The sequence below is a fragment of the Nilaparvata lugens genome, chromosome 5 (assembly GCF_014356525.2).
Source record: "Nilaparvata lugens isolate BPH chromosome 5, ASM1435652v1, whole genome shotgun sequence".
Classification (NCBI taxonomy): domain Eukaryota; kingdom Metazoa; phylum Arthropoda; class Insecta; order Hemiptera; family Delphacidae; genus Nilaparvata; species Nilaparvata lugens.
The window spans coordinates 60,205,800-60,232,600 of NC_052508.1; the positions used below are offsets into that span (position 1 = coordinate 60,205,800).

General features: G+C 35.5%; 1 protein-coding gene across 16 annotated transcripts in view; it reads left to right on the top strand.

The window, feature by feature from the left end:
* The window catches only part of LOC111049426 (collagen alpha-1(XV) chain), a 364,911-nt gene that overhangs the window by 246,959 nt on the left and 91,151 nt on the right, over positions 1-26,801 (top strand). For 14 of the 16 annotated variants that reach the window (XM_039428928.1, XM_039428931.1, XM_039428933.1 and 11 more), the window contains one exon: positions 3,790-3,861. The exons of the other annotated variants lie outside the window; for them this stretch is intronic. In XM_039428928.1, the coding sequence (XP_039284862.1) occupies positions 3,790-3,861 (72 nt within the window). The remainder of the gene's footprint in view (positions 1-3,789; positions 3,862-26,801) is intronic. 16 annotated transcript variants of the gene reach the window in all.

The window sequence follows — 26,801 nt, forward strand, 5'->3', positions numbered from 1 at the left end:
AACAACCATAATTCAAATGCATTGAGCCTGGATACTGTGTCCTCCTTCAGGGTCCATGATTCTACACCATACAGAAGCACTGAATATACATAACATTTAGGGAGCCTTAGCTTTGTACCTAGGGTGAGATCATGGCTCCTGAAAACTGAACCCATTGTTAAAAAATCACTTTTGGCTTTTCCAATCCGACATCTGATCTCCTGAGAATTGTCCCATGACTCATTGATCATAGTCCTCAGGTATTGTGAGACTCGTTCAATTCTTGTCTGGTTGATGTACAGGTTGACCCCTCCGATATTTTCTTTGCTAATTATCATGAGCTTTGTTTTGTTAGTATTTATATCAAGGCCATAGACTTTACTTGTTTCTGTGATCCTATTCACTAAATTTTGCAGGCAATCCATTGAATCAGAGAACACTATGGTATCATCTGCATAACGTAAGTTGTTATGTTTGACTCCATTTATTGAGATACCTTCATCTATGTCTCCAAGCGCTTCCCCAAATATGTGTTCTGAGTACAGATTGAAAATAATTGGTGATAAGATGCAACCCTGCCTCACTCCACGCAGGATCTTCACCGGATCTGTATGCTCTCCATCCACTCTGAGGACCGCAAACTGATTCCAGAACAAGCTAGCTATTACTCTCAGGTCTTTCCATCAAATCCAGTTTTCTTCAGTACATCCATCATTTGCTCATGTCTAACACGGTCAAACGTTTTTTTTAATCAATTAGACATGCAAAAACATTACAACATACATCTCTGCATCTCTGAAACAAAACCTGCAAACCAGACAAAGCTAACTTACTAAAACAATCTAGAACAAAGCTAACTAGAATAATCTATGTTAAAACTATGTGAAGAGGCCCTTAGAAGTATCCTGAAAAAAATGTACTCATACTCTGTACAAAATCACTTGAGATGGACATGCGCAGCAGAGAAGACATACAACGGCAGGGATACAACGGCGGCTATGTGCCGTTCTGAACAGGCCAGCGTTCTCTAATTTCCAGTGAGTATTGAAGCGCTCATGTTAAAGTTGTTACTAAGTTTCCTCTCTGCAAGCACTGACTCAACTGACTCTAATCGACAAATTGACAACAGCGCATCCACCTATGACTCAATCCATCACTGTAATTGACTGATCTCACTCCATTTCTCTGCGCCGCAAATTCCTCCAAGTCTGAAGTAATTTCAAGAGAGATATTATATCTGTATTTGAAATATCTTGTTGATTTGAAATGTACGGTACAGTACTTTCAAAACGATTTAGAATTGGAGACGCCTTCCCAAAACTCTATCTACTCGTATTTCAACATTCAATTCATTGTGAGAATCACTTCGATATTTCTACAGGTTATTTTTCTTAGCAGATCTCAAGCATCAAATACTGATATTTCAACATTCAATTCATTGTGAGAATCACTTCGATCATTTCTACAGGTTATTTTTCTTAGCAGATCTCAAGCATCTGACTGATGAATATTCGATGATACTTTCTGAGAATTACATTTGCATATTGGGAGTCTTGTGGCGTGAATTATTCATTCGTGGGTTGTTGAGATGAGCGTGAGACTCATTTAATATCATTTTAGTGAAACGAGGTCGGGCTTGTTGCAATGGATTTTTGTAAGCTGCACTCTACTTACAATTTAATTCCAGGTTACTGGATAAAAATAAGAAGTATTACAATCATCATCCTGATCCTCGTTCTTTAGCCTGTCATTCTCATCCTGATACTGTTTTTCATCATCATCATCATCATCATTGTCATCATCCAGATCTTCAGCCACTCCTCTTATCGTCTTTTTTCTCCCTAGAATCATAATAATGCTGAGGCGAAGCAATCTCCCCTACTTCCTCTTCTGGTTCTTCTTCTCCATACACTCTTTTCTCCTTCCCCTAACATTTCCCCAACCCTCCACTGTATTTCTTTCCCTCTTCACCACCATCGCCTCCTCTCTCTTCCCCTCTCCTGTTCTTAAATCTTCTCTCTTCTCCTTTTTCATGTTCTCTGTTTTTTTTGTCTCTTCCTCTCCACCTTGTTCCTGTACTCCACTCTTCTGTTTCTTCTCTTTTTTTACTTCTCCTAGGTCTTTTAATACTCGTTCATCCTCTCTCCCATCTCAACTCCCTTTCTCTTTACACTGTTTACTTTCATCTTCCCCTTTTCACCTCTTCCTCGATTTCTACTCTTCTCTTCCTCCATGTCCTTCTCCGTATCGTCATCATCATCATTATCATTATCATCATCATCATTATCATCATCATCATCATTATTATTATCATCATCATCATCATCATCATCATCATCATCATCATCATCATCATCATCATCATCATCATGCTCGTGATTTTTCCATTCTTTCTGTCCTCCCTATATGTTTTTCCATTATGCATCCACCTCTTCCTCAACTTATCCCTCTACTCCTCCTCCTCATCATCATTTTTCCTCTCAACCCACAGCCATTTTTGCTTCTGAACCTCCTTTGTCCACTCCTTACTTTCTTATCCTTCTCCTTCCATCCTTCTTCTTCACGGTGTCCACCCATTCCTTTAATTCATTTTCTCCGTTTCCTTCCTCCTGCTACTCGTCCTTCCCCTCCCATCATCATAGTTATCACCCCAAAACTGTTCTACAGCCTCTACTCTCAAGTCTTGGTCCAATCACTATGCTCTACACTCATAATAAATTCATCGTTAATTTTCTTCCCGAATTTGTCCCATTTATTCTGGGTAGCATGAGATGCAATCTAGTTTGCGTTCAAAAGATAATGAAGTCATTGTTGAAGTTTGCGGTCTTCAGCAACGAATTTGAGATAGAAAATTCAAAAAGAGCATGAACTCTTTTTAACAAGTTTTTGAAATTATGATAATGATAATCATATTATTATCAATGAAATTTCATCGTTGTATAGTTCATCAATGAGTTAACCATAGAATATTGACAATTCATCAACCCATAACATCAGGTTTTTGAGAACATGGTACCCCGAAATCATATTAAGCTGCGTTTACACCAAAGTTATTAACCATTTTCTCATTTTTCCGTCCTTATAGATTCTATTAGATTGAACGTAACTTGACAAACACACATGTTCATCAATTGTATGATAAGTTATGTTCAATCTAATAGAATCTATAAATAGATAATTTCGGAGAAATAAACATTTTATTTATAAAATTCCTTAATAGAATCAGAATCAACATAGAATGTCATCGATAGGCTGTTCATGTTGTTGAAGGTGTTCATCAAAGTATTAACAAATTAAAATTGTAAAGTAAACATCAAGGCGAAAAAGGTTTGAACCAAGGTACCTAGAATGTATCCTAGGTAAATTGGTTTGAATGTAATGATAATCAGATGAGAATGGAATCGGATAACTTCTTAATTTGATTTGGACAGAAATAACTACTCGAACTCTTTTTATTTATTGTATAAAGAACTATAATCATGAAAAAATTATGACATTGGAGGGAAAATTAGGCCTAGCCTGTACTATTTTTCTCCAAAACTTTTGATAAAATGTTAATGTTGTCCAAGAGTTAAGATTATGTAATCACATACTGCTTCGTCACTTGATTTTCAGTCCAGGAATAATGATTTTAAAATTTTGAATTTCGACCACAAATTGTTCAACTATGGTGAGAGAATAATGGTAGGTGATTCAGTCGTGATAAAACCCCACACTGCTTCTTTGAAACATCGAGCGGTTTTTCTTTTCAATCACAATAAATTCAACTATAATACTCCAGTAATTGATTTTAAAAATTCTTTCTCAAAGGGCTCACTACAAGAACTGAAGATATCCGCCAACCCTGGAGCGGCAGAAACACAGTGCGAGAACTCATTCAAGGTAAAAAAGTTCAATTTTTTGTAGTGTAGTGAAAAAACTTTTCGAATGATAGATTTGGGTCTTCTATAATAACTGATATACCAGTAGTTCCCATCATAGTCATATTGTATGTTTGATCCGTAAATAAATACAAATTTCTTGAGCTAATCATATTAAAAGCAATAAACGTAGCAATTGATTACTATACTCAGTTTAGTATGATTTAGTGTAACATTTTCAAATCATCATCATTATTGGTACTACATCCCATGTAGCCTTAGCCTTCACAACCACATTGTGGTCTTCGCAAATCCTCTTCCATATCGTCAACCCACCGCTTTCAGGTTCAAATAGACTGTAGAAAACATTTATTTTGTAAAAACTCATTATATTACTTATAATCAATTGATTAGTATATCCTGCCCACACAATTAATTAATACGATTACAACATAGTCTCTAGATGAATACGAGAAATGATATTGCAACGGATTGATTCATGGGAATAAACTCGAGCCAAATTTCAATAGAAGGAAACTAGACGAATTTTGATATGATTGAAGTACTTGAGGAGATTTAGAACTTTTCATGAAGATTGGAGATACAAATCGATTCTCCCAAAGTATCCTCTATTTTCACTTCAAGTTAGCAGTATCTTTCAACCCACCACCAAGTTCAGAGCATCTAAAATCTTGACCTGGTTCCTCTATTTATAATATTAGCTCCTGCTACAAAACAGAAGTATGCAAACGAAACTATTCTTACCCGAGCATTCAGTTTCATATTTCGTTGGCAGTACTGGTTGTAGGCGAGATTCAAAACTCTGTTGTTGCACAACAGCCGGTTATATTTCAACCGTGATTGGTTCTCGTGGAATTGATCACAGTTAAAATTTAACCGGCTGTTGTGCAACCGGCGTCAAAAGTTTAAACAGAACGTGTAAGTCGCGGTGAAGATCGATGGCATTGAACAGCTGTGTAATGAAAAAAAAATTTAGGCCCGGTTGCACAGAAGCCGGTTAATTTTAATCGTGAATAATTTCACGAGAACCAATCAGAGAAGGTATTTTTGATAAGACGGCTTCTCTGAATGGTTCTGGTGGGATTAATCACGATTGAACTTTAACCGGCTTTCGTGCAACCGGCACTTGGAGTCATTGATATACGGGGAAACTAGACAAATTTCGATATGATTGAAGTACTAGAGGAGATGAGAGCTTTTCATGGAGATTGGAGATAAAAATCGATTTTCCCAAAGTATTTATTTATTTATTTGATCAATGAGAATTACACAACTTACAGAAAAGTACCACAGGCTTATACGCCCAAAACGGTTCCAATTCTAATTTATGTCCAAATGTAGCTAGGTTATGTGTCACTCAACATTCTTCAATTACACACTCAATTTAAAATTCAGAACACAAAAAATATCCTCTATTTTCAATCTAGTTAGCAGTATCTTCCAACCCACCACTCGTATATATGGATATAGAAGACGTTAAGGAGATGAAATCTTCATATCAATCTGACCAAGGCAAAACACTATTCAAACTAGATTCAATAATAATATTCAAGTTATCCTTTTTGAAAAACATCCGTTCTTTCAACATGTATAATCGGTTCCTCTACTGGGATACAAGAAGACGTAGGAACAGCATTATTATTGCCCAAACATTCCCCATTTCGCATTGTTTTGGCAGACCAACCAGCATCTTCAAGGCTTCAAGGCATTCACAACTTCAAAGCAACCGAAATCGCCCTACTCAGACCCGTTGAATTGATTGAGGCCTGCCACAACACCTCCTCACTTGCCTCACTTCAGCCAGTGATTCAATATTTGTCCTGCCATCTGCACAAACTCTCCATATATGCCCTATCCAACCCCCAGTATATACCTATTTTCATGATATGTATACTCACAGTTTAACTGTATCTATATTTTGTCCACGACCCTTCAACTTCCTCCTGCATAACTCCTCAATATATAATATATATATCGTTATATATATATATATATATATATATATATATATATATAATATATATCGTAATATATATATCGTTATATATATATATATATGTTATATACTATATAGCTGTAATATATATCTATATTTTGTCAACGACCCTGGGGTTCATCAACTCCTAAATATCAATAGCCCATCTAGCCAGGTTGTATTTCTATATTTAGGGTATATATAATATACTGTTTGGAGTAGCATGTATAACTATACTCGTCCACAACCCCACAACTTCCATCTGCAAGCTCCACAATATATACAGCCTGTTTTGCCGGTCAATATATAATATCTATATTTAGGATATATATATATATAAATAAACAATTTGTAGTAGTATACACCTATATTCGTTCAGGACGTTCTGTTCAATTTACTCAATAAGTATAGATCCCATTCATTTGATTTCTATATCTATTTTAAGGGTATATAGAAACAATTTGAAGTGATATATACCTATATTTGTCCAGGACCCTCTGTACAATTCACTCAATAAATATAGATCCCATTCAGTTGATTTGTATATAGATGTTTAGGGTATATACATACTGTTTAGAGTATAACATGTATATACGTGTTTGGGTGCAAGACTGCTCCATATGCATTAGTGTGTCTTTGGAGGAAGGAGCTCCTTTGCCCCTGAGCTAGGACTGCTATGTAATGTGCTGCTACTATGTAATGTGCTACTGCTGCTGCTATGTTCATCCATCAATGTTAATAGGGCCGCTATGATGTATACATGAGCGACCACTAATCCACCGTACTGTCCGTGACAGTGTAAACCAGGCCCTAAACGGGGTTCCAGTAACTGGGGTTCAACGAGGGCTCTAGTGGGCTTACACATCTATTTGTGTTATTTATTTGAATGGTGTATTGTCACAAACACTTTTCTATCAAAATAACAGGTAGTTATTTTCGTTTTTTTCTAACTATTTCAAAATAACAGGTAGTTAGTTTTAGTAGTTATTTTTCCGAAACTAGTTCGATTCTTCGCTCAACCGTGAACATCCTCAAACTCAATGTGCTGATAATTTCAAAGATGATAATAATAATTGTCTCACAAATCTTCAATTTTACAAAAGTTAGTAGCCTATGAGGAGTAGAATTGCTGTCAATGTGATTTGACAAACATATCAGTTATTATCCATTTCAACTGCTTATTTGATAAGGTTGAGAGTCTCAAAATTGTTCGCCAGAGGCTTGAGTGTTACTGACTTCAATCATACAATGGTTTGTTGCTGAAAACAGGATCGACTAAACAACAAATTCACTCATACAGTACTTCAATGATATTCAATCTATAGAATAATTATTATAGATTTATTATCAAAGTAATTGTATTATTCATCAAAGATTCAAATGAAAATATTGGAATTGATACTAGTTAACACGTCAAAATGAAGGAGGAACTAAATTCAAGCCTCCGCTTGCCATTGGTCGATTTGGCTGGTCACCTCATAGCTCCTGATTAGTGGACGAGAGCAAATCACATGCAAGCAACGATTTTCGTGTTAGTTGAACTTATTTACAATTTTCGTTGCTGATACGATCATTCTTAGAGGTGTGAGATTCAATTCAAATTGTTGGCATTGATTGAATGTAAAGCGCTCATTCTATTTATAAATTCTATTTACTGCTGACAGTATGAAATGAACTTCAGTTTAGTTGCTCTGATCATCGATTCAGAAGGATCAAAGTGAGTGAGTTTATTTTTTTTTATTCACTTATTCCATCATGTATATTATTGATCATGTATTGGCCCAGTTATTTTTGAATATTAATGGATTGTTATTACACTGTCGATAAGTCACAACAGGCGTTTGCTTAAAATTTCAATTAAAATGGTACTTTATCCAAAGTAAATATTGGTTATGGAAATATGAAAGCTGATAAGTCATATAAGTTGAAATATTACTGTGTTTCAATGAGAAACTAAGAGAATTGCCTGGGGTTACACAGTATCAATAAAATTGGACAAGCAATGTATGAAATCAGTGGAACAGCGGATTAACCAACTGGAAAAGACTTTTCCCTACCCCTCCCTATCTTTTTCTTCCCCTTCCCATTCCTAAATCCATTGTTCTGTTGGAAAACAACTACAAACGCTGATACATCAGAAAACTGGCACATCCATTTCTTCCCGTGAAATTGCACAGATTCGCGAGGAGGAAGGGAGAAAGAGAGGGACTCTTTAAAAGAGAGAGAGAGAGAAAGAGAGATATATAAAATTGCGGTGCAGAAGGAAAAAATGAGAAAAATCATGAAGAAGAAAGTGGAAAACATAATGAGTAAGAGGGGAAAGAGGGAAAGAAAGAGGTAGAGGAGGAGCGAAAAAAGAGTTTATTTATTCTTTCTATTATAAAATATAAACTTAAATAACGCCTTATATTCTAGTCATTCATTAATAAGTACATTTCCAACTGTTTAGCACAGAAGTATACAATTATAATAGTGAAGGCATCTATATCACCCCCTAAATCCACTGACATTCACAGCAATTCTGAGCAAAATGAAAAAAGAATCATCCATCAATGTTGTTGGAGCATATAGCACAGGATGAAGCCATAAAAATATTGACCGGCCTAACTATTGATATGTAATACTGTGACTTCAAAAAGTCATCACCCATACAGCCGGAAGGATATGGGTTTGTGGCGGATCATAGAGGGATGGAGAGCAAAAAGGAAGGAAGAATAAAGAAAGGGAGAGAGATGAGAGGAAGAAGAGCAAAAGCGAAACCGGACGAAAGAGCGGATGAAATGGAATCAGACGATGATAAATCATTCATCGCAATGAAACCAGGTCGGAAATCACAATGACAGAACGACCGCGAAAATCTAGTGACAACAGTTTGCGATTTATTAGCTTTTCCCAGCTTTTTTTTCTGTGGCCACATCATGTGCCACAGTTTGGTTTCGTTGTACATTAAAATGTATTTCGAGGACAGATATCTACAGTTCTACAGTATTTATCTACAGTTATCTACATGGCAAGGCAAAACGCCCTCAGACAAGGTCAATTCAGTAGGAAAACAATGAAATCGCTGTTCATTGTGTGGAATAAATGTTGGAATTCCACTAATTTTATTACTTTCACCTCTCTTGTCGATTCCTTTTGTTTCCTGTTGTTTTAAACAGATTTCTCCAAAGTTAAATTGTTTTGTTTTTCTAAGCATTTTCTTTTTCAGTTATTCATTTATTACTTTCAGGTTCTCCTATCTTGAATTGATTTTTTTCAGTCAAATTTAATCATTCATGCTTTTTAGTCAATCAATTCAATGTGTTTGAGTAGGATGAAAAACATATTCAGAATTTGATTATTGTTACTATGTGATATTCTGATATCTGAAACGATGAAAGTTATGTTACTATATTATTCATTTAAATAACAATTGGAAAGAAATATTTATTTGTATATCTAGAGTGAAAAGTGCTGTTTTTTCTCCCTGAGGGAAAAGTTTGAAGCCCGAGGCGAAGCCGAGGGCAACAATTTTCCTGAGGGAGAAAAAACATTTTTCACTCGTGATATACACAACATTTTTCCTCCACCTACATTTTTATAAAAACTGCTAATAAGATAATTTTTAAAAACGTATGTGACCAAACAATGTGTTACAACATGACATAATCTAAAAAGTAAACAGAAACAGCTGGTTTGTAATCACAGTTCTCCTCCGACAGCACTATCTGTCGGCTAAAGTTGTAACAACAATGACAGCCAAAACTACAGCTATGATGAAGTTCCCGTTACAAATTTGATTAGTTAATAAGTAATATTCGTTGGTTGATATTTTGAATAACATGGAATAAAAGAAAAAAATATATACATTTTGTTTAGTATAGTGATATGAAGTTTGTAATAATAATTTCAGCATACAAAAATAAATTTTATATATCGATCAAATGTCTGGTTGAGGTATTGAATTTAGTTGGTTTAATGACTACTCTATATGCTTCCTCATCTGAGCTTAGACCTTCTGACCTATTCCAAATGTACGTTTTTAAAATAGAGATGCTTCCCATGTTATTTGAATGGAGTCACTTTTACTCCCTAGGGAGTTTTTCTGTTTTTTAGTACCAAGAGCGAAAAAGTGACACTTTAGTATCATGTTTCAAGGAGTAAAGTAAGTACTTTTGACAGTAGGTGGAGAAAAACAATATTTTTAACATCAGATGAATATAGTTTCAGTGAGATAATGAATATTTTCAAAGGTTCGGATCATATCAGCTATTCAGAACCCACTCACGAAGATTCACGAATAAGGAGATTAAAGTCACGTAGTTATAACTAGTGACCCCCTGGGTTGGAGAACTCGCTCATGAACTGTTGTATCGTTCTCTTTAAAACCCGCAACTTTTAATTATACAGAATTGGTGAAAATTATGGAAACAGCAAACTATTTCTTTTACAAGATAAATTTGACAGTAGGTTTCATTGGGGATCCTATTTGGAATAAGAAATTACTCTTCAAAAATTACTTTGTCGCTACAAAATCTTCAAGTGAATGTTAATACAACTTTCTTGTCAGCGTTATCTGTCAGGTTTTGGTTAAATATTCTTTAGTCAAATCAAATCAAATCGAATTTATTCTCTTCAACACTTTACAAAATTTATGTATATTGCACAGCACAACAGTAAATACAGTACTACTACAACATAACATAAAATTCATAAGCATAGCATAATAAAGACTATAGTAAAAATAGTAACAATTTGTTGTTCTGTACAAAATACAGAATATGACAGTAATGAGAAATACCCTTACATAGGCTATTGCCTGTGAGTAAGGGTGAATCTGGATTGAAATGGTTCAGATGAAACTTGTATAAGAACTTCACAGGTAAGGATAGTAAAGAAACAAAGAGATTTGAAATTTAGTTTATCTTATTGAAAAATAGAATTTACCGGAGCTTGAGAACGCCCACTAGTTAGTAGCCTACTTGCTGCATCTAGAATAAGTTGGGTATAAAACTCTATAACCTATAAACTGAGCTAATGATATTTTCGGTTCCATCCCAACCTATTTCGTTTAGCCAAAGATTCACAATATTTTTGTACACTACCAAAGATGCTGCATCAAATTCTCTGAGTTTGTTGGGAATATTCCTGAAAAGCATATGAACTATGTAATAAATGTTTGTGGATGAATATGTTTTGTTAATTCTAGGTGTTATTATTCCTGAAATTGTAGCTGTTCGGGTGAGATATGTGTGGGTATTTCTAATGAAAATATCAGTATGGTGCTTATACATATAAATTAGTGCATTTTTCACAAATAATTGCCTGATATCCAAAACATTGAAGTCTATATACAGGTCATGTGAGTTGGATCTACTGTCTCTCTTCAATGCTACTCTCAAAACAGCTTTCTGTGCTACTTTTAAAGGTTCCAAATTAGTTTTATAGCATCCACCACATGAGATTATACCACCCTGTATTAGTGACTGAACGTATGCAAAATATATGTTCCTGAGTTCCTTCTGATTTAATATGTTATTGATCTTGTAGAACAAGAATATAGCCTTACGAACTCTGTTTCTGATGTATGCAATATGTGCTGACCAATTGAGGTTGTCGTCGAACATTACGCCCAAGTACTTGTAGCACCTCACACGTTTTATCGACGGACAACCACAAGTGGTGCTTAGCAAATCATTGCAAGAGTGTAACATTTAACTTTGAGCTGTGTCTTCAACAGTGTTTCTCAATGAAATTTCCATGTATTTAGTTTTTTCACATTCAGAGTTAATGTATTATGATCAAGCCATTTTTTCAACTTTGCAAGGTCACTCAGCAGTTTCATACATCTCTTTTCTCGTATTACCAGAAACCAGCAGGGCTGTATCATCGGCAAACAGGTACAGGCTTCAAGAGTCAAGTATCTCATTTCGAAAAACAGTTTGGATATTCATTTGGAACCTCCTGATTCCTGATACTATTAAATCCCGCTATATTCTGACTCAAGAAACGCTGACAGTTTAAAGTGACACTACCTCTATCGCTCTTCCTCAGATCTATGAGGCATTGTTGAGAATAATTTTGTTTACCAAGCGCCTACAAACAATCGCATCCATTCAACAACAACAGGGTTTACTCCCACCTCACTCCTCCCTCCACCCCACAAATTCACTCACTCTATCTTGAGATTCACTCTAATCTATCAGCATTCCATATAAATAACATTAATGCTTCCCATTAGAACCATTCTGGCAGTTGAGAGTGAATCTGTCTGCAGTGGATGACAAATAATGTGTGAATAAATCAATTAACAGATTGCTGAATCTGACGCTCAGCCATTCGTGTCTTAGCAGACATAAGGAGCTCCTTAGAAGATGTAGGCCTATTCTCACTATTGAGTACTGAATCCAGAAACAATAGGAGCTGGCGATAATTTATATTGCTTCAATACTGATCATTCAAGGACCAATATAATGGATACGATTCTTAACTTGATTGATCATTCGTGTTTTAACATGAATAAGAAGCAACTTAGAAGATGTAGGCCTATTTCCAGTATTGAGTACTGAATCCAGTAGAAGATCTACTTAATCTACTTAGAATATGTAGGCCTATTTCCAGTATTGAGTACTGAATCCAGTAGAAGATCTACTTAATCTACTTAGAAGATGTAGGCCTATTTCCAGTATTGAGTACTGAATCCAGTAGAAGATCTACTTAATCTACTTAGAAGATGTAGGCCTATTTCCAGTATTGAGTACTGAATCCAGTAGAAGATCTACTTAATCTACTTAGAATATGTAGGCCTATTTCCAGTATTGAGTACTGAATCCAGTAGAAGATCTACTTAATCTACTTAGAAGATGTAGGCCTATTTCCAGTATTGAGTACTGAATCCAGTAGAAGATCTACTTAATCTACTTAGAATATGTAGGCCTATTTCCAGTATTGAGTACTGAATCCAGTAGAAGATCTACTTAATCTACTTAGAAGATGTAGGCCTATTTCCAGTATTGAGTACTGAATCCAGTAGAAGATCTACTTAATCTACTTAGAAGATGTAGGCCTATTTCCAGTATTGAGTACTGAATCCAGTAGAAGATCTACTTAATCTACTTAGAATATGTAGGCCTATTTCCAGTATTGAGTACTGAATCCAGTAGAAGATCTACTTAATCTACTTAGAAGATGTAGGCCTATTTCCAGTATTGAGTACTGAATCCAGTAGAAGATCTACTTAATCTACTTAGAATATGTAGGCCTATTTCCAGTATTGAGTACTGAATCCAGTAGAAGATCTACTTAATCTACTGAGAAGATGTAGGCCTATTTCCAGTATTGAGTACTGAATCCAGTAGAAGATCTACTTAATCTACTTAGAAGATATAGGCCTATTTCCAGTATTGAGTACTGAATCCAGTAGAAGATCTACTTAATCTACTTAGAATATGTAGGCCTATTTCCAGTACTGAGTACTGAATCCAGTAGAAGATCTACTTAATCTACTTAGAAGATGTAGGCCTATTTCCAGTATTGAGTACTGAATCCAGTAGAAGATCTACTTAATCTACTTAGAAGATGTAGGCTTATTTCAAGTATTGAGTACTGAATCCAGAAACAATAGGAGAAAAGCTGAGGATAACTTATATTGCTTCAAAACTAATCACTCAAGGACAAATATGATGAATACGATTACTGGATTATCATTCGTGTTTTAACATAAATAAGAAGCTACTAAGAAGATGTAGGCCTATTCCCAATATTCAGTAGCCTTCTGAATCAAGAAACAATAGGAGAAGATCTGGCGATAATCCATATTGCTTCAAGGATAATCACTCAAGGAGAAATATATGATGAATAATATGATTACTGATTGATTCTTAAGTTGAATATTCATTATAACAGAGATAAGAAGCTCCTCAGGAGTTGTAGGCATATTCCCACTTCGAGATTGAATCAAGGTACAATAGGAGGAAAGCTAAGTATGATCTATACAAGGATAAAGCTTCAAGGATGATCAGTGAAGGACGAAGATGATAAAGACAATTACTGTATGATTCATAAGTTGATTGACCAGTCATAATGATTATGTTAACAGACATAATGAGCTTCTTAGAAGATGAAGGCTTATACCCACTCTAAGACTAAATCAAGATACGATAAGTAGTCCAGGCGCTGGCTTACATTGAGCATACATGAGAGAGGCAGAGAATTTGACTTCGGATTATTGTTAGGGGGTCTTTAGTGTATATGAAACTCGATGTCGTCACGTCCCAGGGTGGTCGACAGATTGGGGGGGAGGGGGATAAGTTGTAAAAAACGCGCGCTTATAAAATCGCCTGTCCTGCAGTTACTATTCATAGTACAGCTTTGACTTTTTTCTCAATATTATGTACTTATAACTGGCTTTCAATGAGGCCCTCCACATTTTTGCGATAAACCGCATAGTTTTTCCGCAAAAAAATAAAATATCTTGAAAAATGTATTTTTTTATTATGGACGTTTTGTTATTTCTTGAATATTTAAGTCGTTAGCCGACTTAGAGGAAAAGGTACCCGATAAACGTTGTAGGCCGTTTCTTCCTGAATTCAATGATATATATAGTTTGGGGGTTACGATCATAGATGCGGCGGTGGGAGGGGGATAAGTAGCACTGTTACGCTGCGGCGCGGTCCTCCCTCATGATTAATGCGCGTAGTGGCCTGTCTATCGCATCGCTCCTACTATTCTATGCATTCAAATTATGTATTTCAGAAACGCTATCTTATGCATTTTCGGTCGCTGAACACGATTTTTCAACTCTCAAGCCTCAATAGTTGATAATTCTCATCATAATATACAAATTATGGTCAAATTACAAACTTCATCTCATTATCATTATTTATGATTACATTGTAATGATAAACCATCTTGTTTCTTGTTAGGAATCCTATTTGTGTTTCTCAATCGATAAAAAACTAATATCTCATAAAGAGAGAATAATTATTCGATTTAGTTCAATGATCACTTTGGAATTGCGAAAGTCAAGTAATGGAGTAAATTTAACAAATAATATAGGCTACCCATATAGAGCACCGTGTAACAGGAGTAAAATATTTTCTCAATATAAATTTACAATTGAAGTACGAATATCTTATTTATTCATTTATTCATTCCAAGAAAACATAGGCTCACAGACAAACTCCAGTACGAGCCTTAATGACATAGATGATAGTATAACATTACAATTAACATACAAAAAAGAAAACAAAAAAAATAATATCGCACTTCATAAAATCACGATTTGGTATATAACTAATAAGATTAGAAGAGAACGATTTTTGGGTTAGATTCCGGAAAGTTAGTAAAGGGGTATAGGATGAAAGATACATATAGAAAATAGAAAGCAGAAACATTTGAAGAAAGAAGAGTTAGTAGAGCTCAAAAATAATAATTTATTCATCAATTGAGCAGCATAATCTTCCACAAGATCTCTTGAATGTATTGTAGCGGTCATAGAAGGGATCAAGGAATGGGTTTAGTCTATTGTACAATCTCATTGTTCTATTTAGGTAGGAATTGAAATGGTGAGCGGTTCTGACAAACGGTATTTGGAATAGCATATTAAGTCTTGGTCTTTTGCATGGAACATTTTGGAACAATTTTTGGACTTTAAATGTTGATTTTAAGGTTTCAGTGGGAAAAACTATTGGACAAAATATATTGTACTTTTTAAATAGAGATATAATGCCAATTACTCCCATGTGATATGTCTAAATATTTGAATACAGAGGAAATACAACTCTAAAGCTTCGTTTTCACCAAATTCATTAACGAGATGTTAGGTAATAACTTAATCTTTATAGATTCTATTTGATTGAACATAATTCATCATACACATGATGAACATATGTGTTTGTCAAGTTCCGTTCAATCTAATAAAGATTAAGTTTTCAACATTATGTTAATAACTTTGGTGTAAACGCAGCTTCATCAACTGATTTCTGTAACTTATATCTACGAATAGATACGTTTCAGCTGGCTGAGTTTGACTGGTTGTCCTGGGGTGGTACTTGAATGGAAGTGGAATGGGAGCTATCTTTGTTGAATCTGAAATATTTGGAGAGAATACTGTTGGAAATCCATTGAGGGGAGATTAGTCTAATTAAGGTGTGAGAGCAAGCAATCAATCCAATGAAACAACTACAAAGAAGAACTCATGAACGGTTCAAATATGAGAGATTGTCAAAGTATATTTGAAAGAAGTCAGGAGCTATTTGTGGAGTTTTTTTAGAATCACAATGCAAAATCAATGACTACTTGAAATTTATGACTGATTATTGTAACATAGATTAAATTATCTTGAATTGTATTCTTGCTAATAAGGAAGGACTCTGGTATTGCACATAGAAACTGTACGAGAAAAGACCCAAACTTTTTTCATTCAATCACACAAACCATGTTATGGAGTCTGTGTTAAATCTGGAAAAAAAATACCCACAGAAGTAGAAAATCATTTCCAATAAGGAAACATTAACTTTAGACAGTCAATACATTGACTCTCTGTCAAAAGAAAATCTTGAAAATTCAAGAATGTGACAACCGATCATGCTTTGGAGCAACCCTCATTCGATCATCTAAAACTCATAGGTGAGTGATTGGAATAGCTGGTTCTTCAAAGGCTTTCCTAAAATGGCTGATACTATATAAATAAATCTTAGTATGTTGACATCATTATGGGATATCACTGGAGATTGTGAAAAAAGACATCGAAGGAAGTAAAACAAGAATAATGAGAGATAAGAATGATTTCCAGGAGCATAACCTTCTCACGAGAACATTACATTTTTCTTCAAGACTCTGATGGACAACAGAATCTGCATAATGTTATCAATGGTCTGGAAGCAAGTGAAGAAGTGTGTGATTCTCTTTTGAATGTATAAAGAAATAGTTATTCGGTCTCCAACGATTTTTATCTGAACATAGTTGTGGCAAATTGTACGAGTAAAAGTGTATTCTCACCTATAAAAAGAAACAGAGTTCTGTCATTCTCCACGATGCAATCAAACAAAAAATCCTAGTCTTAGTTCATTCTAGAACAAAAAGATCTGATCTCTGTATTTTTACTAGGTAGCTGTTTAAATATAATTCAGCATTGAAGTTTTAGTGCAGCATGCATTTCTACAATAACCGCAATCTCTGTCAACATCTGATGGATATTTGAAAAAAAAACGCTTAATCTCACTTGGCCCATGAAATAATTACAGTAGCGAAACTAGTTGTGGATTTGACTAGATCCTTAAATACCGTATCGTTGACAAATTCGCATAATGATGACATGGCTCTCCTGAATTCAACTCCTACTTCACTTTTCGAAACTTTCAATACGCTGCAAGATTATGGAAACTTTGTGATGAGAAGAGTTATGAAAATTCTCAATGAAGATGGAGTGATACAGGTGGACATAGTTTTTCATGTCTATAGTCTAAATTCGAAAAAAGGTAGTGAACATACTAGAAGCAGCAGAGTAAAAGAATCACTCCAATAATATGTTCTCCAAACCATCGAGACTTGATTTTTAAATCTGTGGCAGAGATTTATTAATGTAACATGCAATAATCTATAAAGGAATAATCCATACGTAATTAATAATGTAGCCTGAAGCGCATCACAATAAATTAATTTAAAATAAAAACATAAACACATATAAATATTATCATTTTCTATGTTAATATATTTCTTGAAACCCAAGTTTCGTTTCAAAAAGTCATTTCTTAGTTTCCTTGCAGAATGAGATGAAGTTTGTAATTTTGACCATAATTTGTATATTATGATGAGAATTATCAATTATTGAGGCTTGAGAGTTGAAAAATCGTGTTCAGCGACCGAAAATACATAAGATAGCGTTTCTGAAATACATAATTTGAATGCATAGAATAGTAGGAGCGATGCGATAGACAGGCCACTACGCGCATTAATCATGGGGGAGGACCGCGCCGCAGCGTAACAGTGCTACTTATCCCCCTCCCACCGCCGCATCTATGATCGTAACCCCCAAACTATATATATCATTGAATTCAGGAAGAAACGGCCTACAAAGTTTATTGGGAACCTTTTCCTCTAAGTCGGCTAACGACTTAAATATTCAAGAAATAACAAAAAGTCCATAATAAAAAAATACATTTTTCAAGATATTTTATTTTTTTGCGGAAAAACTATGCGGTTTATCGCAAAAATGTAGAGGGCCTCATTGAAAGCCAGTTATAAGTATATAATATTGAGAAAAAAGTCAAAACTGTACTATGAATAGTAACTGCAGGACAGGCGGTTTTATAAGCGCGCGTTTTTTACAACTTACCCCCCTCCCCCCCAATCTGTCGACCACCCTGGGACGTGACGACATCGAGTTTCATATACACTAAAGACCCCCTAACAATAATCCGAAGTCAAATTCTCTGCCTCTCTCATGTATGCTCAATGTAAGCCAGCGCCTGGACTAAAGAGGAAAGCTGAGGATAACGTGTATTGAAATAGTAATAATTTTTATTCTTAAGTAGAATATTTCCAAGCAGGTACAGTCTTTAAAAAATTCAAACCCGTTCACTCCCTTGCCATCCTACCAGCAAAACTGACAGAAACGACAAGAGCATGAAACGACAACCACAGACTGGTTTCTAGGTAGGAAATTAATCACTGGCTCGACCCGTCAAAACAAGACACTTTTTCTTCAGCACAAGAACGACAAAAGCAGCCAGCGGCATTCCAAGACTGATTTTTAGTGCTAGGATGGATGTGTCTGGGTTTGACGCTGGTGTATGCTGTCAGCGTCCCTGCTTCAAGGATAATAAGACAAGAACGAAGATTATAGAGACAAAATTAAGATACAGTATAAAGGAACCTATATTTCTTCAAGGGTAAATAATCATTCGAGAAAAAATATTATAAAGACAATTATTAGATAATTTATAAGTTGATTGATTATTGCTCATATATATTATTTTTGAATGAATGGTTACTTACAGTTTTATAGATTGTTCGCTACAGAATTTATAGGGAACTTTACTTTATCGAGTCAGCGATAATGATATGACAGCATTGTTCCCACGTTCCTTTTCTGCCGACTTCTTTAGTAGATAGCTGTCATTAAAGTAATCCCGGTATATCTGATACAATACTAATTATTGTCGATTCATGTTAATAGTCGAATCAAAATCACATCAAATTCTTATTCTCCATTCTAAAACTGACTTTATCTTTTCCTGATGAAATGATAAATTGAAATTCTATACAAGCTAGCGCGGTCCGATCTACTATTATAGCCAATCACACGAAAATACTCCGATTGGAATTGGAACAGATTAGTCCCTCTCCCTCCTCAACACCCTTCTACATTGCTGCCAATTCTCCAGGCGTATTATAGCTGTTCACCCTGTGGTAAATGTTTGCAGTAGCAAAAATCTTCGGGGTGATTTACAGTATTTAATTTGGATTTTCTAAGTTTAATAATAATTATTAATTCATTAGCATTTGAATAATTGTAATATCTCAGTAATTTCCATCTATGCCAATAATTGAATGAGCGAAGCGAATTCTATGTTTCAAGTCAATCGGCGTTTGTCTGTTTGTTTGTTTGTACCGCAGTTACAGTCGCAGTTATGGTCCGATTTGGATAAAATTTGGTATTCAAGTACTTTGAAACAAGGCGCAGAAACGTATGTATTCAATTTTTTTCAATTCATCCCCGTTTCCAGATGGCCGCACTTTATTCGGAAATTTTACCCTAAAAATCAACCTAACTTTTCAATACTTTATCAGATCAGGTTCAAATTGGGCTCATTCTTCTCAGCTCATCAAAGCGGTATTTTTTCATGTATAACATGTTGAAAATTTTCCAATTTTTGGAATTCGATTTTTTTTACAAGTCCCAATCCAATTTTCAGATTTTTTATCTTTTCAACCGTGCTTCCGAGCTCAAAAGTGTAGAGGACCTTTATTCTTCAGCGCTCCAAGGTGATCATATTTCATATATCACATGTAGAAAATTTTAACAAATTATAATTCGATAATTCCCCCCCACCATCTAAAAGTTCAAAATTTCAAGTTTCAGATTTCTTATCTCTTTAGCCATGCATCCTAGCTCAAAAGTGTAAGAAACTTTTATTTTCCAGCGCTCCAAGGCGGTCTTATTTCATACATTACAACATGTTGAAAATTTTGAATTTTTTATGCCCCCCCCCCCCACCAATATCAACATTTCAAGTTTCAGATTATTTATCTCTTTAACCGTGCATCCTAGCTCAAAAATTAAAACTTCTATTTCTCAGCGTCCTCCACCGATCCTATTGCATTTATATCATTATACTCTAAATCCAATTTACATGTGTGTCTGTGTGTGGATAGGCGGGCAAGTGTCAATAGTGATTTTAGTGATTGTAGCGAATTCTACTGTTCTCTGAACTACTAGTAATTAAATCTCATTTATGATCAGTTGTGGATAAAGTTCATCAACTCTTATTTGCCAACGATGCATCTAACTGTTCCAATTTCCATCGTACTTTACTAGCAGTTTACTATACTAGCTGCACTTAGCTTTAGTCCTAATTATGATAACCCACTATAACCCAAACTGGAGTACTCATAACACGTCCATGATCAATTCTGGATGGATGGATAATAATTGACCATTATCTAGAAAACTATAATTGATTTCCCACTAGTACTAATGATTAACTCTCCCGACAGCCAGAGAAATTTTTCTCTGATTGTAGTGACATGTTTCATTCCATGCAGATTCAATTACTGCTGTTCGTTGTTTGGGAACAAAGTAGCAAAAAATCACGAAAAACTGGTAAGTTAGATTTGCCAGCACTTTATAAATGAGAAGCATTGATTTCATTGATAGAGAATGCTGAAAGTTTGAAGGGAATATCATTATAACTATGAACAACGAAGTGTGGATACTTCAGAGAATGATACAAATTTGTAGATGCAATCACTCTCTCAATCTCTCTCTCTTCCTCACACACACACTATCTCACACACTCTCTCTCAAACACTCTCTCTCGCACTCTCTCTCTCTCTGACACACACTCTCTGTCACTCTCTCACTCTCTCTATCACACACTCCTTTCTCTCACTCTCTTCCTCTCTCTACTGCTGCTACATTAGAATTCACTTCAAAGTATCAGTATCATTTCTATGAATAGCATCAATGCTGCCCATTAAATCAATGCTGACAATTCAGCATTAGCAGAAGTGAATCTCAATATAACTATGAAAAACGCATTGTCGACACTTCAGAGAATGATACAAATTTGTAGATGCACTCACTCTCTCAATCTCTCTCTCTTCCTCACACACACACACTATCTCACACAAACACTCTCTCTCTCTCTCTCACTCACTCACTCTCTCCCTCACTCTCTCTCTCTCTCACACACACACACTCTCTCTCTCACACACACTCTCTCTTTCTTTGTTTTGGTAGAGAGTTAGTGGGGAGGATATTTTTAATATTCTTCCCAAAGAATGGACATTGATATGTCCAAAGCTCCGCCAATTTACGTAGATGCATAACAATATGATTATTATCTATAGTTATTATATTACAAATTGCTTTTTCATATCATATACAGTTCAATAGTTATCTTCTTAGTCTATTTTATGTAAATTCATCTATAACTTTGCTGTATTGTAAGCTATTGTATATAAGTGTATAAGCCAGTATATATTGTAATCTACATAAATAAAGTACTCAATCAATCAATCAATCAATTTCTCTCTCTACTGCTGCTACATTGATATTCACTTCAAAGTATCTGATACTGATTTGTATGAATAACATCAATGCTGCCCATTCAATCAATGCTGACAATTTGAAGTGAAAATCACTATAAAAAAGCGTCGTATCGATATATGAATGATACAATTTTTTAGAGGTACTCTCTTCCTCTCTACTGGCTTTAACAACCTGCCTATTTATTAGAGAGAATCAAAACTGAAATCAATTCTAAGAGGGAAAAAAATCGGGGCGCATGCGAAATTTCTGACTGACGAAACTGCTGAGAGCCCACTTCAGAATATTCTGCAATTGACGAGGAAATATTGCGAAAACTTTGGCCGGGAAATCGCAGAGGCGCAATCCATTTTTACGATTTTGCGACTACTGTTGTTTGGTTTCATGGGTTTTCAATATTTTTCCGCACACAGATGTCCGAACCGGGATTTCTTTGCGAGAAGGTTGCTGCTTGTTGTTTATACTTTCAGAAGATAAGAGAAGAATCGAGCAGAATATGTGGCTTTATTTTGACCTGGAAGGACGGAGTTGGGGATGGGAAAAGAAGAGAAAGGTGTGAAGAGAAGTAGAGGAGATGAGGCGAACCAAACAAATGAATATGTGAAGAAAGTGACAGGCAGATGAGAAGAAGATGAGACAAGAGGAGTGGAAGAATGAGAAGCACGGGAGAGATTGATGTGATTGTAGAAGGGTATCATAGAGGAGGTACGGAAGAAAACGCAAAAGGTGAATAAAAATTGGAAGAAGAGTTAGAAGCTGTTGAGTTGGAGGGGAGAGAAGAAAGAGAAATGAAGAAGATGAAGAGAAGCTGTTGAGAAGGAAATAAGATGAATGAAATAAAAAGATGCAGCAACAAATAAAGCAGACAAGGCTTTGCGGTTTGAGAAGTTGAAGAAAGGAAAATGGGAAGGAAGATATAAAGAAGGAAGCAAGTGAGAAATAAGAAGAAATTGGATTATAAACAAGTGAGGGGGAGACCGAGAAGAGAAAGAATGAGACGAGTATGAAAAAGAGGGAAGAATAAGGAGCAAGTAAAAATAATAACGAGAAGGAATGAATAAAGAAAAGGAGGGGAGAGGAAAGGTGAAAATGAGGAAGACATAGTAAGAGGAAGGATGAGAGGAAGAGGACGAGGAATGAGAATGATGGAGGAGAAAGTAGGAGAAAGAGGGAGCAAAAGGAGGAAGGAATTCGATGAACGATCAGGAGTAAAGAGAAGTGGGGGAGGAAAGGAGGAAGGAAAAGAAGGGTGGATGAGGGAGGAAAATAAGGCAGTAGAAAAACTAGGAAGGAGAATAACGATAAAGGAGGAGGAAGAAAAAAGGAGAAGGAGAAAGGAGAGAAAACAGAAAACCGAGGTGAAGAACAAGTAGAACAACAAGATGGCCTAGACTTTACAACTCGTAAAGCGCGTTTTACGGCGCATGTATGCTCCGAATTATTCAATTTCTCTCCAGCGCGCTGCTCTTAAGGTTTAAGGTTTATTGTGACAGGTTTTAAGGTGATTGAATTCCGTGGCGTCGATAGGTGTGAAATTACGTGATCGCCTTACTCATGAGTGAGACATAAATTAAAGTCCTTACCTGTGAAGACATGAGCAGTGTCATTATCTGCCAACACATACGACGTAAATAAGGACATACTGCATCGATGATGGAAGCTCAAACGAGATTCACTTCTAACTGTGAGCATTGATAGGAAGCATTGATGGGGAGTATTGATGTTATATATACAGACTGCATTGATGCAGCATTGAAGCATTGATGTTATGCTGACAGACTGTCAGTTTTGGTTGAATGGAGACCATCAATATTATTCATGAGGAATATACTGACCTAATGAAATGATTCTCATTTAAGTATGATGGAGTATAGCCGGTTATAAGAGAAGAGAAACTAATCAGTTTGATAACAGAACGCCGTATAGAAGCGGAGTGTATTGATATAGAACTTCATTTGAGATGTAAATTATTTGTGATTACTACTGTAAGTTCTTTGTGATAGATGTAAAAATCTGGTGTGGCGCACTCACACAACTTTCCTTGCCGTTATGAAAATTGATCACCTGACGATAGTGTTCCCGCGCATCTCAAGTCTACTATTCAAAGATTTGAGCCAGCTGGTGACAGGGCAAAAACGCAGGAGACACACGAGGTCTGCTATCTCTTCAATTTCAATTTCAATTTCAATTTATTCATTCTTTGCACATTTTACATAGTTTAAATACACAAAAATACAAAATAAATAAAGAGTACAAAAGAATGTGTAGCTCGCAAGACTTTCGTCTGTTCGCGAGCATGAGTAAGAGAATATAAAGATTGAGAAACGTAGAAAAGAAAAAATATTTATAAAATAGAATATAATAAATGACTAAGAATAGCCTAATGGTAAAATAAATTTGAAATACAGAGAAATACAGATTTCTTCATAATGAATCATTTAATAGAATCAACAGTTGCCAACAGTTTGCAATTGGAAAATTACATTTTCTCGAATTTCGTGCTTATTTTTAATTTTAGTTGAAAATATTACTGAACATTAATTGTAGAGATTTTCATGCTCAATCTTTTCCATTTGATTTTTTTGTTTAAATTGTATCTGAAGCCTGATAATTGGGAATCTAAATTCATACTTTGCAGAGATGGGGTGGCGTTCCTGGGATTTTTACAGATAAGAGACTTGTGGCAGTTGATAGAGCTTATCAATGACTATTTTAGGTATGAATTTGATCAAAATCGTTGGAGCCGTTTTCGAGAAATTCACGAAAAACCCTGTTTTTGACAACATTTTCGCCATTCAAGCCGCCATCTTGAATTGCATTTGATCGAAATTGTTCGTGTCGGATCCTTATAGTGTAAGGACCTTAAGTTCCAAATTTCAAGTCATCCCGTTAATTGGGAGATGAGATATCGTGTACACACACACACACACACACACACACACACACACACACACACACACACACACACACACACACACACACACACCACACACACACACACACACACACACACACACACACACACAGACCAATACCCAAAAAACACTTTTTTAGACTCAGGGGACCTTGACACGTATAGAAATTTGGAAATTGGGGTACCTTAATTTTTTTCGGAGAGCAAAGTAAGGAAAATAAAACACTGGACTTTTTTGAATCACAGTTCGCAGAGTGCCCAAATAATAAAGAATTTGAATTTATTTCTGGCCCAATATAGATATATATATATATCTATATATCTATGACTTATATATCTATAGGCCAAAACCCAATTTCACATGCATGTGGCCCTTGACTAAGTAGCCAAAGGGAAATACATAGCAGCTGTGATACCACTGTAGCTCCACTAGGCTTGAAGCAATGATTAACACTGTGATGCCAATGTGGAATCATGTGATGACAATGTGGAATCACAGGGCCAGAGTGTAGCGATTGCCGTGACGCCAACGTGGACTCACGAGGCACTCCAAGTGTTAACTACTACTAAGAGCGATGGAAAAGAAAACGTGACACCAATGCCTTTCTATCATTTCCACTGACTTTGAAGCATGAATCATACTATAAACTCTCAGCGTCAAAAGAAAATAGCCGTCATACTTCTCGATCTATACACCAATTTAATCACAAAACTGAGAAAATAAATTAATTTTTCTCAAGCTATAAAGTACTGGAGGTCGAAAATCTATTAAGACTTGAGAGAAATAAGAAACGCCAGTTCGCTCAATTATGACCGAAAACTTTTCAGTCTTTCAAAAGTGTGTTCCGTTTCTGTAGTCAAACAGCAATTGAATCCGCTGAAGTTGGCCAATAAAATAGTCTTGTAAAAGTTACGATTGTACAAATAAAACGCGAGATTGGCTGCGAAAAAAGTGACTTGTGCTTGCAACTGGTGTTGTTTCTGAATTGTGAGTAGTGGCACTGAAAGAGAGTTAGGAGGAGAAGGTGGAAAGAAAGTGGAGGGAAATGTGAAAGGGAAATCATTACTAGAATGGTGGGCTGAGTGAGAAAGAGGCTGAGAGGAGAGGGGGAAACAAGAGAAGAAGGGTGAGAAGAAGTAAGATGTACTTTAAAACTGAAAGAGAATGAGTAAGAGTGACTGCAACATTACGACCAGAAAGAATGGGAGAAAAATATTGAATGAAACAGAAATAAAGGTTATTAGGAGAATGGAGAGTTCTGGAGTGGAGTTAATTCATAAGAAATGTTATGTAGCAAAATTTTTGAAATAGGATGTAGTTACATCTGGATAGAATAATAAATATTGAAATATCATTCACTTGATCTTCTGCATTTAAAAATGAATGAGATGAAATTATGTAAAACTAAAAAGTGAAAAAATGAGTGTTGAAATTAGGAGAAGGAAAGATATAATGGTTTCATAGTATAAGTGAGACAGGTGACTGTGAAAGAAAGAAGCATTAGAAATTTAAGCTGCGAAGAAGTGAAGAAATGTGGAAAGTAACTGAATTGTTTATCAGTGTAGAGTGGAGAGAAGAGAGAAGAGAAAGTAATATGATGAAAAACCTTCATAATAAGAAGAGTAGAGGAATATAATAATCTAGTATGAATGAGAATGGAGAAGGAATATGATAAAATAGTGAAAGAATTGTAAAGATATGTATTAAAACACGATTAGAGATTAAAGGGCCAAGAACGGAAGAAATTAAAACGATAGTGAGATACTAAGAGAACATGGATGGAAATAAGGAGAGAAGAAGGACAATCAATGAATTAGTGAGGTGAGGTGGGAAATAGTGGATGAAAATAAGTAATGGAAGAGGGAAAAATCGATAAGTGAAGATGCAGAAAAAATCAGGAGTGAGTGGAGATAGGAAAACATGATCGTGAGGTGAATACTAATAGTGGAAAGAGAGATAAAGTGGATGGAGAAGAATAAAAGAGAAATACTTTGAGATGCAATAGAAAAGGGAGCTAAAAATGACCAATAAACAGAGACATGAATTGGATGAGAAAAAAAGTCCTTGAAGTGAGAAAAGCAAGTAGAGATGGAGAAGAAATTAGTGGATAAAAAAGTGAGAAACTAGTTGAGGGTTCGAACCCTGTACCCTGAAAGCGGGATTGCCGACTGGTCTTCAAAAGGCTGCTAACAGTTTCCTCCGTTTAGCAAAACAGTTTTCCTCTTTTAGCAAAGAAGTTGCTCGACTGAATGGGTTGGTCGGAAAACCGATCAACTTTTTGTCGAAAATGTTTACTG